This window comes from Cryptotermes secundus, unplaced genomic scaffold (genome assembly GCF_002891405.2).
Source record: "Cryptotermes secundus unplaced genomic scaffold, Csec_1.0 scaffold1799, whole genome shotgun sequence".
NCBI classification, from domain to species: domain Eukaryota; kingdom Metazoa; phylum Arthropoda; class Insecta; order Blattodea; family Kalotermitidae; genus Cryptotermes; species Cryptotermes secundus.
In genome coordinates, this window is record NW_019721788.1 from 110,488 (window position 1) to 125,411 (window position 14,924).

The window sequence follows — 14,924 nt, forward strand, 5'->3', positions numbered from 1 at the left end:
TGTGTGTGTGTGTGTGTGTGTGTGAGTGGTCTTTTGATTCCAAAGCAGGAATTTAGTTTTTCAAAGCACCTACCTGTAGTTTTATTAAACACTCTTGTCAAAAGACTATTCCAAAACACATTATGTGGACAGTCCATATACATCCAGGCCAACTATTTGCATTAAAAAGTACACTCACATAGTGTAAATGCTCAAACAAGTACACACAAGAAATGTGAGCTCACATTTCCATGCAGACCCTGGAATATGATCAAATATTAATGGAATTGAAAGCCATCAATTACATTTATAGCCCATCACAGTGGTCGTGTGATCTAGGGCACAAACTGTCTTTGCCTGCTTGAACAATGGTGTCGTGGGTTCGAATCCCACTTGAGGCATGGATGTTTGCCTACATTTGTTTTCTGTTTGCTTTGTCCTGTGTAAGTAGCGGCCTTGCGATGGAATTGATTCCCCATCTAAGGAGTCTTACTGTCTACAAGGTTAAGAAACTGAAGTGAAACAAAGTGTTTCATGGATGGCCTATGCTTCAGAGGGAGCAACAGGAATATGAATGGAATTACATTTATAAATGTTTATCATTTTAAATAAAGAAACCTTAAAATAAATATCTTTTAAAAATAATACTGTCCTGTCACATTCTGGAATATTCAGAATCATCATGTGAAAATTCACTAGCACCCTTTAGTTTCTGTGACAATATCTGGCTACTATTCAAGATCAGACAATTCTTTCAGCCTTGAAGGTCAATAAAGAATATACAATCAGCTAATTTTACACAACATAACACTTACTTTCAGCCCCCAAGAATCGCATAAGCTGACCATACAATTGCTGCAGATTCAATACATCAAGTGAAATTCTCCTCAACTCTTGACTGCATTTCAGCAGCCATTGCCATGCATGTTGGATGTTCTCTTGAATTTGTGCACATCTGGGTCCAGACCATATCTCCACTGCATATGTATGCACTTGCTCGGAATAGTTATGGAGCAAATGGTGGCCATACTGTGCCCCTGAATGTAGGTGAACCTAAGAAAAAATGATACAAATTAAATTTATCTGAATGTCAGAATTGTATCATTAACCACATTTTCTGATCATTGTCAGTGTCAAGACATACGAGAAGTTGAATTTTTAAAGCACCTGCTATGTCATACAGCAGAAAAAGCATGGACTGATAATTAGATTAGATTTATATCAGCTGAAGAAACACACTTTACAAGGCAAGGGGCAGATTATAATGTCTTCAATTATAAAAATTAATGACATTATAACCTTTTTGATAATACGTTTTGTACAACCATAGAGGACACTGGAAATAATTTGCTAAAAGAATAACCTTTGATAGGTCTCAAAGAAAATAAATTTGTAAAATTCTGTCATATAGTATATAGTGACTGTCAACAGGATTTTGGATTGGATATGGGTTTATTGACCACTTATACACAAGACTCAGAACTACAAGCAATTACAGTGTAATCACTAATCTCCACAATTCACGGTCACTATAGCACCTGCTAAGTCTTTTCCAGACTGCTGTGTCTTCACCAGCTGTTCTCTGTTCTCTGTTCACTGTTCTAACAGTGCAGATTCTCAGCTTTACATGATCAAGTCCTCTCTGAATGGCAACTTCTTTCCAATTGCCTCTATTCCTCACAGACTTCTGTACAGAGCTGATTTGGCTGCCCCACCTGTCTTCCGCATAACTCCTTGACATGGACCACATACACAACACTGTTCATTCTCACATGCTAACCGTTTCTGCGGGAATGTGTCTGCATCACCCAGCAACGGTTTGCGTAACCCTATTTATTAAGAATCTGCTGCCCTATCACTGGCTTGTTTCGCAGCTATTACCCAGGAATGGATCTATGCCCTACAATACAAATCCAGAAGGGAAAGAAGTAGACTTTGAAGATAGAGGAAATGGAAAGAAGAGGAAGAAAATAACACTGTTTAGACAGATCCTTGAAATGATATGAAAAATGCTTTTATTTCTCAACATAATCTCCCTGTACATTGAGGAACTTGTCCCATCATTTCACAAGCCCTTGAAAACCAGCAGCATAAAATTATAAGATATAAGATCTTATGTGTTTTAAAAAGTAACAAGATCTAAACAACTCATTATTCTGACATTCATAAGTACAACACTAAAGGAAAACAGGATTTATATTTACAAATATGCAACATTGTTCATTGCAAAATAAATGTAACTAACATGGGAATCAAAATACATAACAGCTTTCCCCCTGAATTAAAAAGAATAGAAAATTTTAAAATTTTTAAAAATTAATTAAAGCTATTTATTACAGAACTGTTTTTATTCTTTGAAGGAGTTCTTAGTAACAATGATGGATGGTAGTTTGGTGGCGTGGGATGGCTTTGATGTGATGTGGATGTGTATAGATGGTATAAATGTATAGTTGCTTTATACTGGATTCTGGGTGTTGTCATTCAGGGTTGCTAGCCTCAGAGGGGAATGGTGATCCTAAGATGACTGTATCGTTCTTAGTCTTGTGTATCATTTTGTACATTTTTAAGAGTTGTTGAGTTGTAGTATTTTAGATGGTTTAAACTTACTTGTCAAATTGTACTTGTGTAACAGTTAATGGAAGTAAATAAATTATTAATCATGATTCATCAGCAAAATTCATATGTGCCTAATGACAAGCAGCACACCAGTCACTGTGAAGCTCAGAGCTGTGGACTCGGTCCACACATTAAAATTATTCTCTGTATATCTAAGATGTTTCATTACCTTCTTCTTTCTCTGTAGCACATTTCCTTCACAATTATAACACATATATCCTTAAATCAGCAAGAACCAGCTCTAGAATCAGTTACTGATCTACTGTTTCTTTTGCACTCCTCTCTTGCTACATCTTGTGTGAGGGTTAAAATGTAAAATTCTCATGTTATTCAGTAATGCCTACATAGAACGAACAGTTTATTTTACTTTACTTCATGAAGTTTCCAGATGATGCCAGCTTATGCTAGCTTTAGTTTATAGTTTAATATTTATATACAGGACATCATGTAAGTAGCACAGAACAGATGTTTTTCTAGTGGGAAAACTATTAGATCACAAGCTGCTCCCCTACCTTTAGTAAATCTCTTTAAGTTACACAAAACTGTAGAACTAGTTCATTCCTTTATAAATGACTATAACTGCACCAGTGTTCTTGCATACCTAGCAACTGAATAAACATTATAATACCAATATGGTGCTACATTATATATTTATTAGAACTAATAAATGTACTGAATATGCACTAAACTAGGTTAACATAACATTATAAGCAACATGCACCCAGTTAAGCTTAAATAAGCTAACCTCTCACCTGTTCTATGCCAGCGTGGTTACTAATTGGCAAAGGTGCTCCAAAGAATTACAACAACTTAAGGGGACAGAAAATTAAACTGGCAGAATATATTACCTGTTTCACTGGTTAAAAAGATAAGATAAATTTACAATAAAGTGACCAGTTACCTGGAGGGCTTGAATGCTTTAGTGTCTGCACTGGTTAATTGTAAGTAAAACCAACATTCATTGTCAGGTTTGGGAACTTCAGTTAGTAATTACATAAGGTCAAAATTCATAAAAGAATATGTGATCACCATATTGTGAAGTCATTCTGAAGATGGGCTCAGATGAACACAAATAAATGTATACTGCTGTGTAATCTGGCCTACTGTGGTCGAGATTTTTGTTAAATCACAACAATATTAACTTTTCATTAATTCTGGTCTCGCATTTTCTAACAGTGAAGTGTTCTTACAGAGATAGTGGTACAATAACGTATATATATTCTAAATAGAATTTTATAAATTATTCCTGTACCTGTAATGCTTCTAAACTTTGAGTTACATGAAATAAAACTTCATCCATTCCTATTCTGTGCACCAACTTCCTACTAGCACTTCATTCTACAATAACATAACCTGAAACAGAAAATTAAATTCGGAGACAGTAGGTACATTAGGCTCATTAATATTTTTATGACATGACAAGTAGTCGCTGTAAAATTTTGAGGCTGTTGATGTTCCAAGACTCAAGGGTCAAGGTACTTTGTCCATTTCACTAATAATTTATTCCGCTTATTCTCAACTGCACATGCACTAGACCTGAAACGCAGTATAAGTAAATATTTAAAGAACACAGTCACTACATTTCACTTCTTTACAATCAACTATTCATTCAATATTTTATCAAACCCTACGGGGGCCCTAAGTATCACGTTAAATACACGATCCGTTTGTTCACTAGCAGACGAAAACAGAACCTACTTTCAGCTCCTTGCTTTCTTTCCTTCGGCCGTTACGCCCCCCACAAACTTCACCGTTAAAACCGTTAAAACGGTTACAACGGTTACAACTAATTCGATCTATTTCCCTCTCACTCCTTCGCTTTTCGCTCTGCATCCTCGCCACCTAGTTACTTACCTGCGTAAAGATGGCACCAGTAACGCCAAAGTGACGTCACGACAAATATTTGCCCGACTATACTACTGAGTTGCCAGGAAACTGTTAACACATCTTTCATCTGCGGTTATTGGTTTCATTCTGTTCATTACCTACCCGTGGTTTTCACAGTGTGTTATAACAGAGTGTAGCACGTTCGATTTTTAAGTTCGAATGGATGTTTGCCTAGAATAATTATGCTTATTCATGTGTTTTTACGGTATGTTTGAATCCTTGTACCTTGACCATAGAAAGAAATGCTAATGAGCGTAGCGTAGTAAGGCGCTTTAAAATGACGGCTCCAGTGAAACCTTGGGAAGTGGCAGGTGTAAATTCTTGTGCTTTACCAGCTACTCCAGGCTTGGAAAATGTCACGTAAGTTCATTTTTTATTAAAATATGAGTCCATATCCAGTCAATTTATTACAAATGAATTGTGATCAATTTAGGTTTGCAGCGCTTCGTGATATTTAGTACATTTTAAGAAGTCTGTCACTCCTTTGCAGGGATTCCAGTAGGTTACAAAGTTCGGCACCAATTCCAACTGTTCAAACAGTTCATTCCGGCCCACCACTGAATGTGAGAAGAGTTCGAACAGTGCCAGCCCCACCTCCTCGCCCACACAGGCCGATACTCGGACAGAACTATATCCCAAATGCCACACAGTATTCACCATATGCATCATATGGGAATTATGGACCCAGTTATGGTGGTTATTCAGGGTTTGGTTCATATGGGAATACTTATGGAGGCTATGCTTCATATGGAAGTTATGGGATGAATCGTTTTGGATATAATTTGACAGGAAATGATCCTGAAAGCAGGTATATCAGTTTGAACTAAATGGCATGATAAATAGCAAATGTGTTCCTAATGCATTTTCTTTTCACATTACATTAGGTATATATTTACAATGCATTGAGTGTTTACTTACCTATATTGTTTACGTGCCAAAATGCTTTGAGATTACTTTCGCTATTAAGACATTTTAGTTGTACTAGTGAAGTCAAGTGAACAAGGGTTTTCAGAATTTACACAAGCTTGGGTATTTTACCAATGCTTTTTCTTTTGTACATAAATGACCTACCTAAAGTAGTTAATTATAACTCTAAGCCAGTCATGTTTGCTGATGATACCAGCATTATTGTTAGTAATCCTGATTTAGTAAATTTTAAGAAGGATATTATTTCCTCTTTCAGACAGTTGAATGAATGGTTTAATATCAATTTGTTGTCATTAAATTATAACAAAACTCATATATACAATTTAGAACCACTAACAGCCAAACAGTTCAATTAGATATCAGTTATAATAATAAATATATAATTGACAATACAAATACTTGGTTTTTAGGTATTACTGTTGATAGCTCTTTGTCATGGAAGCATCATATTGATGGACTAATGGTTAAATTAAGCAAAGCCTGTTATGCTATTAGCAGTGGTGTGCGGTACTATTTTTGGTAAGGGAAGCAGTGGTATCTAATAAACGAACTGATAGCAATCAACTCACCAAAATTTACGTCACTTATTGAATCAATAAGATCATTTTGTATTCTGTTCGATAAACCTATAAATACTGTACTGTTCTCAAGGTGAACATTGAGTTTATGATCATATTTCCTCAACAAGTGAACTGATTCCACATAATTACCTCAGTTGATAGAATGCACGCTTTCGTCATGACCACGGAGGCCAAATTGCCGCTTTCCTAAATGGCAGATGATATCAGTCAAGTGTTTCATTATTTCTCTATGTAGTAGTATCAACAGGCGCTTTTGATTGTCAAGTTGACAGTCAATTCGAGATTTCATGAACATAACAAGTTGCACTGTTGAAATAATGTGAGTCTGAGAGTTCTCATGTCGTTTCAATGCTCTATAAAGGTTGTTGATATCACCAAACCCAGTCTTGTTCCATACATTTTTTTCCTCGAGAAACAATAGGCATGGGCAACAAAACAATTTTTCTATACTATGGCAACCAGATAGCCACTCTGTTTTAGAATACTGTTCCAAATTAAATTTCCTCACACATAATTTGGTTTGTGCTTTAAGTTCTGGCACTTCTCATGTCGGTTGTCCTCTTTCTATAATTATTTTATTTTCAGAAAAGTCCCTGCTATTAAACCTCCATTTTAAAAGGCTTTCGATTGCACAGTCGCAGTCGCATTGTCTGTGAGCATTCATTTTAGCTGTGGCCTGTGCATGTAGTCTAATCATGCCCCTGCCATTGTACCGCAGTAAGAGATTTGCTTCCCTTAAACGCAGATAGCTTCTTTCTGATGCGTCAAAATACGATCACAAATACGATCTTATGCCATCTAAATATACACTTACAATATTTTAATAAAATTTAAGGTTACCTATAACACCCAACAAGACTGAAATCATACATAAACAGTTAATTTTCACATAACCATTGAACACAGGCCTTCGCTTTCATATCACAGGCATTAGCCAGCAAACTGAAAGTTGCTTCCTTGCCCGCTTCGTGTGCGACGAATTCTTACGGAGTTTAACGAAGGAAACTTGGTCTGTCCCACCAAGCAAGGGAAAGGAGGAGGAGGCATGTGGCCTTGAGCAGGAACGCATGCTAAATGACAGTATTCAAATCCTTATTATTCAAATTGAATTATTTATATATGACTTCTTTTCTTTTCATTTCTTACCTACGGAAGCAATGCTTCCGTTGCTTCCATGCACAGCACGCCACTGGCTATTAGATCTTTAATCATTCCTCACTTGTTTCCCATAAATATAGCATTGTCTTTTTTTGTGGTTTTATTATAAACCTCTTGCAGTTGTGCATAGACGCTTTGTTTTATCTCAATTTCTGCTGCTTCAGTACGGGCATAATATTGTATTGTAGTAACGCTGTAGGCATGGCTTTGAAAACATGCTCTTATTATCCTTTCTGTTACTGGCTTCCAGTCTAACAAACATACTGCCATTCTTTTATTTCAGAGAAGGCCAACTCCTTGCCTGTGTTCATCTTCAGCATTCTGTCTTCCTGAATATAAAAATAGCATATTGCTTGGAGTTTTCATTTCTCTTAACTCATTCCACCTAACTTTGCTCATTCCCAGTATATCTGTTTTATAGCTTGGTGGTGTTTTGCCACTTCCAGTAAGGTATGGATGTTCCAAAAACCAATCATCATTTTCCTGTTCGGGCCAAAAGTAGTCATAAAACAAGCCGACCGGCTGTTGCTTCGTTCTATTTCTATAATGAGTTGGTTTAAGAAGAGTGGGTCATTAACCCCCTGCTTCCGAGTGCCCTGATGGGGCTGCCATCCAAGATGTAGGCAGTGCCCTCTAGCACCTGTGTTCATGCTATTGAGGGTAGCATTTCATATGCCCTCACATTAGTGTGGTTATCCCACCAATGTCCGATCATCAGAGCCTCTTTTGTGATAACAGGGTCCACCACAGTGATTTATATAGTGTGTTACAGTCATTTGTAGTTATGAGTCATAAGTTTTTAGTAAATTAAATAGTCAAACCAAACCACATGTCTACTCAGTAACGTGTGACAGTATAATGGTAGAGATTAAAGGTTTTATGTGCTCTAAATACATTACTCTTGCAGTGACATATGCCGTTTTGCAGGAAGTTTTCCTAGCTGAAGTCTTCACAAAAAATCAGAACTTAAAGAAAGTGCATTCAGAGGTTTACACATAACTGTCTATAAGAACAGGTTTCCATAAAGTTGTGTGTTTTAAAGCTTGTCAACAAGTGGTAGCCCATGGGCTTAATTTGTGCCCCCCCCCCCCCAAAAAAAAAAGTGATTCAAGAGAAATGTTCTGACTGAAGAAAGCAATCAAGACAGTCAAACCTGTTTAGTGATCAATCCTCACAAACCATTAAGACCCTTTGTGTCCCATGAATCACTAAGGATGATTTACTATTCTTATTTTTATGCAGTTGTTTCATATGGTATAATCTTCTGGAGAAATTCACCTATAGTATCAATACAGGGTTATTCAAAAAGAATGAACCAATTTTATTATGCAGTATTTTATTAAAGGAAAGTCACAAGTATTCTACTCACAATCAAATTTTATTTCCTGTCTTACAAGTGTTCAGTGTGGCCACCACCTGCAGCACGGGCAACATCAATGCGATAAGAGAATTCCTCCCAGGCGCGTATAAGCATATCATGATGCACTGAGTTAATCACTGTTGTTATTCGATGTTTAAGGTCATCGAGGTTAGTGGGTAGCGGTGGAACATAAACGTGATCTTTTACATATCCCCACAAGAAGAAATCACACACGGTGAGGTCTGGGGATCTCGAAGGCCAAGTTCAAAGAGCAAGGTCTTGGGCCCCCTTCCGACCAATTCATCGCTGGGGCACTTTTTCATTTAAAAAAGCTTGGACCATCAGGTGACAATGGGGTGGTGCTCCATCTTGTTGAAAAATGAAGTCATGCGAATCTGCTTGCAGTGAAGTGAAGAGCCAGTTTTGGATCATATGGAGATAGGTTTGTCAAAGAAAAAGGGACCATAAACCTTGTCCTGAGACGCAGCACAGAAGACATTCACCTTAGGGGAATCTCTTTCGTGCTCAACTGTTTCATGTGGGTGCTCTGTTCCCCAAATACGCACATTGTGACGATTGACTGTGCCGCTCAAGTGAAAAGTCGCTTCATCACTAAAAATCAAACGTGAAATGAAGGTTTTGTCTTCCATCATCTCCAGCATCGAATTGCAAAATTCCATCTGCTTCCTTTTGTTGTCATTGGTAAGTGCCTGAACGAGCTGCAGTCTGTATGGTTTCAAATGTAGACGTACTGTTAGCACACGCCAGACAGTGGATTGAGGGATCGCAAGCTCACGGCTAGCTCGATTTGTTGACTTCTGCGGGCTCCTCTCAAACGCAGCACGGATTCTCGCCACTTGTTCCTCCNAGTGCCCCTGTGGCAGCCATTCACAACTTAGATAACGCCTCTTTCAAATGGTCACTGACTCATTCCATGATGATGCTTGAGAACTGAAGCATGCATCATGAAATTGGTTCATTCTTTTTGAATAACCCTCTATATTTAAACTACAAAAAAAAAAAAAGGCCATAAGAATTATTACAAATTCCAGAAATATGGATTCCTGTAGGGAGTTGTTTAAGAAACTAGATATATTATCGTTTTATTCTCAGTATATATTTTCATTACTAATTTTTGTAATTGATAATATCTCCTTATTTAAAAGAAATTCAGAGCTATATATATCAACACCAGAGGTAAAAATAATTTTTACCCTTCACAGCCAAGGTTGTCTGTCTATAAAAATGGTGTTTACTATATGGGTATAAAGGCATTTAGTCACTTACCTCCTTGCATAAAACAATTGTCTGATAATAAGAATCAATTTAAAAATACTCTAAAAATTACATTCTATTGAATTCATTTTATTCACTGAATGATTTTTTAATAGTATTTACTAATTTTAATGTGAATTTTTAAGATTTTATGTATCATAGGTGATTTATTTTGGCATAAATATGTTATCATCTACCTTTTGGTATGATGATTTTTTACAATATTACATTTAAGATGTTGTTATGTTTAATGTTAAAGTAGGAAGATAAACAGTTTGGTTTATTGTTTGATCTGACCTATGCTTTTTTCATAGCATGTGTATTTTAGTTGCTTTGTCTGTATTTGTAGCCTAGATTGGATCGATGGACTTTTACAATAAACTAAACTAAACTACCAGAAACTGAACTAAATGTGGGGTTAGGTTTGGGTAGTTCAGTTTACTTCTGGTTTATATTGGGTTCAGTAAGTATAAGTAGACCATAAGATCTGCCACAATTTATGAGACAAAGTTTGATGTTATGTGGGGGCGTGCAAAGGAGGCTTTAACTCTGGGTCTTTCTGGAAAGGCAGTCAGGTTTTAATATCTTCTAATTTCCAGACCATGTACCAAACATCACTGTATTTTGTGTCTGAGTTTGGCAGTCTTGGGAGAGTGATAATCATTTAAACATATTTGAATATGTGCACTATCAGCATCCATGACCATTCGCAGCTGGTATAGAAAATTTCACACAACTGCAGGCAGAGTTTCTTCACTGACACTGGTCACTAGTGCTGAAATTTCTTATTTCAGTTCTTCAGTTGTCTGCATGTTGCTATGGTGAACTGTATCAGTCAGAAAGTCCCAAGAGAATTAATCACATGGGTTGAGATCAGGAGAGTATGGTGGCTGGGAACACCCATATCCAAACCATTCAGGAAAATGATTGGACAACACTCTGTCATCAGAACTCTCATTGAACACATCTGACACTACAGTCACAGTACCATCCTGTTGATAATATGTTTCCATGGAGGAGTGGAAGAAATTCTTGGAGAACATGGAGATAGTGATCAGCCTTCATAATATTGTCAAACAAAAATAGGCCTAATTATACCACTAGTTGACAGAGCACATTATGCCATGCATTTTCTGCATGTAACATTGTCACCATTTGTGCCAGTGGTTACCGGCCCACATGCACTTCTTCTGCGTATTCACATAGCCATTAAAATGATAATGGGCCTGATCACTAAACCAAATGCTTTGGGGTACTGTGGATTGTCCTCCAGAAACATCTTCACACAAGCCAACTTTCCTGCCATTTTGTATGTCTCACAGAGGGTTTGTTGCATTTGAGTTTTGTACAGAAGTTTCACATTGCAGATTATCCTATATGATAAAGATGCACCAAATCTGAGTTGTTGAGAAAGATGTTTTACAGATTTATTGGGACTGCATTAGTGCCTGCTCAACTCGGTGAATGTTCTCTAGTGTTGTGTCAGCATTCTTCTTGCCTACCACACCCTTCTTATTGCTGATCACATTCTGCTGATTTCAGACTTTTGTAATTAATCTATCTATTGCAGACCTGTTTGGGGCTTTCCTGCACTCAAAAATCACTCAGAATTCACATTGAATGTCATGACACTAACAGTCTTGTGAAATTTTTTCATTAAAAGCAGACGTCATTGTACTGAGTAAGCAGTCTTGATCACTGCTCTATGATGATGTTTCTACCAGGGGAAGCTACATATGCACATATGTATGTCTCTTTAGAAAGACCCCCATCCATGATCACTGCATTTTAAAGTTGTTCTCCTCAACTGTTCTTGCATATCCAGTAGCACATTGACTAACATTTGAGGTGTATTTTCAGGTTTATTCAGTTAGTTGAAGAAAGTTCTCGTCCAGCATTCCAGTCGATCGAATCAGTTGTCCATGCATTTGGATCTGTTAGCTTCATGCTGGAATCAACATTTAATGCAGTCTACAGTTCATTTCGTGCAGTACTAGGTGTTGCAGAGAACTTTGGTCGATTGAGGACTATGTTTGGACAGTTCTATTCAACATTTGCTGTGTTGCGAATCATCCAGTGGTTATATAAAAAGTTGCTGTATTTAATAGGTAAGTCTGTACATACATTTTGACAAATTAATAGCATCATTACTGGACAAGTTGCAGATGCCACAGCAGTATTATCTATGGCCTTAATATTTTAATTTAAAATATTACTCTTTTCCCATTAATCTAAACTTTAGAGATTGCTCATAGCCTTGGACCTTCTTTGGTGTTATGGGAAAGAGTGTCAAGTCCATAACATCACTCTTCAGGAGGAGAAGAAACAATTTTAGGTGTTTATGCGGTCATGTATTTAATTCAGTATTTCACTGTTAAAAAGAAAAGTAAAGGTATTCCTATAACAGGCCGTGGAGGCCCATAGGGTTGTGAGATGTTGAGGTTCACACATTTTCTAGATGATCAGCTCATAGATGGCAGTAAGTTTGTCAGCCATACATGCCGGCTGCCCATTACTCCCAAGAACATTCCAAGAATATTCCTGGTACTCATTTCTGTTAGAGGATGTGTCGACCCCAGGGCCATAGTGCAGTTGGAAGGATTAGGTAAATTGAAAAAAATCCATCAGGATTCGATTCCATGACCTATCGGCTTGTAGCATGGTGCCTCAACCAACTATGCTACCGCGTGCCCCCAATATTTCATTGTTACTGAATGGAAAGCATTATTCTTTAGTGACATAACTCAGTTCTCACTGCATTGCTGATGGAATCATTGGGAGGCGAAGCACCATGACAAAAGCCAACACCACGTTGAAGAAGTAATTCAGCAGACATGCACAACATTAAGACTGATGGCATTAGAGTTGGGTATATCATATGATGTGGTTCATGCTATTGTTTATGATGTCTTATGTTGTTGGGAAGAGTGTGAATTGTAATGGATTTGAGCAATGCATTGCCAGGCAGCAGCTTCGTAAAAACAGTACATTATGCAACAGTAGAGAGGGTAGCATTTATCCTGTTAAACATCAACAATTTTGTTGTGTTGTGACAGATTTTAATAAAGAAATTTAAATACAGAGACTGTTTTCTGTGGGGTCAGTGCTGTGACCATTGCTATGCAATGGTTCGGTAAATGCGTTTCAACAATAGATCTGTTTTTTCTGTGTGGTCCGTGCTATGGCTGTGTAGCAGGATTCCAGGAATAACTGAGACAGAGAGCGGAGAGTTGCCTGTGTGGAGGCGGGGTCCAATACCTCCATCCTGACCCTGCGAGTCATAAGAGGCGACGAAAAGTGAAGTCTCAATTCTGAGACAGTAAAATATGGTCACAAGTCTCAAGGGACTCGGACCCAAGAAAAACTGCGCTTGCAAGGGCCAGCAGCATATACAAAAGACAGACTCGTCCTCTCGTCAGAGAGGGCGCCACACAAAATCAAGACCGTAACTGTCAAACAGTAATAAATATCTGGTCATGAGCCCCAGATGGGGCTTGAAACCAAGACTTACTGACTGACAGACTGTCAGTCGCAATGTGACTTTGACTTTGACCTTGACCGAGACAGAGAGAGCCCACCAAGTGGCGGCGGGATCGAATACCGCCACCGTGACCCTACAAGGTGTAGGAGGCAACAAAAAGGGAAGTCTCAGATTTGAGACAGTAATATATAGTCTCGAGTACCAAGGGACTCAGACCTGAGAAAGACTGTGCTGGCAAGGACCAGCAGCATATACAAAAGACAGACCTGTCCTCTCATCAGAGAGGGCGCCCACAAAAAACAAGACCGTAACTGTCAAACAGTATTAAATATCTGGTCATGAGCCCCAGGAGGGTGCTCAACACCGAGACTTACTGACTGACTGGCTGTCAGTTGCAATGTGACTTTAACTTTAACTTTAACCAAGACAGTGACAGTAACAGAGTTCTGAGTTCTGAGTTCTTGGTGGAAGATAGCCATGGGAAATTCATAGAAGACTTAAAGTGTGATTAGAAGGCTTCATTCATGTGTAATATTTGGAGTGATTTGAAGCACTAGTTCCTGCGTTTTGTGTTACCAGGAGAGGACCAGTGTGTGTAAATCAACAGCAGCACTGTATTTAAATATGATCAAGAGAACTTGCAACCAACCAAAGTTCTAATAAATCCAATCATCTGAAGTAGAACCCGTCATTTTCGTCACCCGTACCACCCTGAACATGACATATGCTGAATTTTGCATGCATTAATGTAGGATAACAAAGTGACATGCATTCTGGCAAGTCTGACAATAAGCAAGAAGGAAATGGCTTTCTTAACCATATTGTTACTTTATGCCACCATGCAAGTGCATATCATTGTCCAAATCCAAAAACTTCAAAGTGACACCCCCATCAGGAAAGTTGTTAGGGACAGTCTTTTTCTGCTTTTCATTGGGCTTAATTAAATAAACGAATAAAGGAAGAGTGTCTGTTATCATTTAAAATATGGTCCATAAACATTCTTATTTTTTCTGAATTGGCCCTTGTGCAAAAGGGATTAGTATGATATGTATTTATACAAATATTCTTCTCGCTTCTACACATTTTGCAGTTTACTACTACTTTCTTGTTCCTTGGCACTACAGCCCCAGTGGGCCTAGGCCGACCTCCATGAACTTCTCCGTTCACTTCGGTTTTTCTAGATCTTACACATTCGGCAGGACTCCTTGGGTGGGTGATCAGCTCTTCGCAAGGCCTCTACCTGTACACGAACACAGAAAAACGCTCACACACAAACTAAATATCCATGCCCTGAGTGGGATTTGAACCCACGATTCCGGTTTCCAAGCGAGCGAAGACAGTACATGCCTTAGACCGCTCGGATACCGTGACCGGCACAACTACTACTAGTACTACTACTAATATATATATTTATTATTTACTGCAATTGGGCTTATGCCCGGATTACTCACCATTGGCCTATGCTAAAGAATAAACCAGGATAAAGCAAGCAGCAAACAGGAATGCACATATAGAAAAATTCTGAATTATATAGAATATGAGGGGTTTTATAGTCCATCCCATCAGTTTGCATTGGCTGTCTCTGAGAAACAGTGCACCAGTAGGGGACAAGAGAAGGGTAATAGGCTGGGCCCTGTAATGCCCTAGCGGCGCAGGGGGG

At 38.1% G+C, this 14,924-nt stretch overlaps 2 protein-coding genes across 4 annotated transcripts in view; one reads left to right on the plus strand and one right to left on the minus strand.

Annotated features, from left to right (window-relative positions):
- Positions 1–4,393, minus strand: part of LOC111861216 (reticulon-4-interacting protein 1 homolog, mitochondrial) — a 60,740-nt gene extending 56,347 nt beyond the window's left edge. For all 3 annotated transcript variants that reach the window (XM_023845607.2, XM_023845609.2, XM_023845608.2), the window contains exons 1-3: positions 4,294–4,393; positions 3,848–3,948; positions 795–1,032 (exon numbers count right to left, since the gene is read on the minus strand). In XM_023845607.2, coding sequence (XP_023701375.1) covers positions 795–1,032; positions 3,848–3,895 — 286 coding nt within the window. In that variant the 5' untranslated portion in view covers positions 3,896–3,948; positions 4,294–4,393. The remainder of the gene's footprint in view (positions 1–794; positions 1,033–3,847; positions 3,949–4,293) is intronic.
- A 139-nt stretch (positions 4,394–4,532) lies between these two features.
- The window catches only part of LOC111861215 (peroxisomal membrane protein PEX13), a 21,381-nt gene continuing 10,989 nt past the window's right edge, over positions 4,533–14,924 (plus strand). Inside the window, exons 1-3 of the mRNA XM_023845606.2 lie at positions 4,533–4,842; positions 4,973–5,290; positions 11,644–11,891. Of these exons, the coding sequence (XP_023701374.1) occupies positions 4,760–4,842; positions 4,973–5,290; positions 11,644–11,891 (649 nt within the window). The 5' untranslated portion in view covers positions 4,533–4,759. The remainder of the gene's footprint in view (positions 4,843–4,972; positions 5,291–11,643; positions 11,892–14,924) is intronic.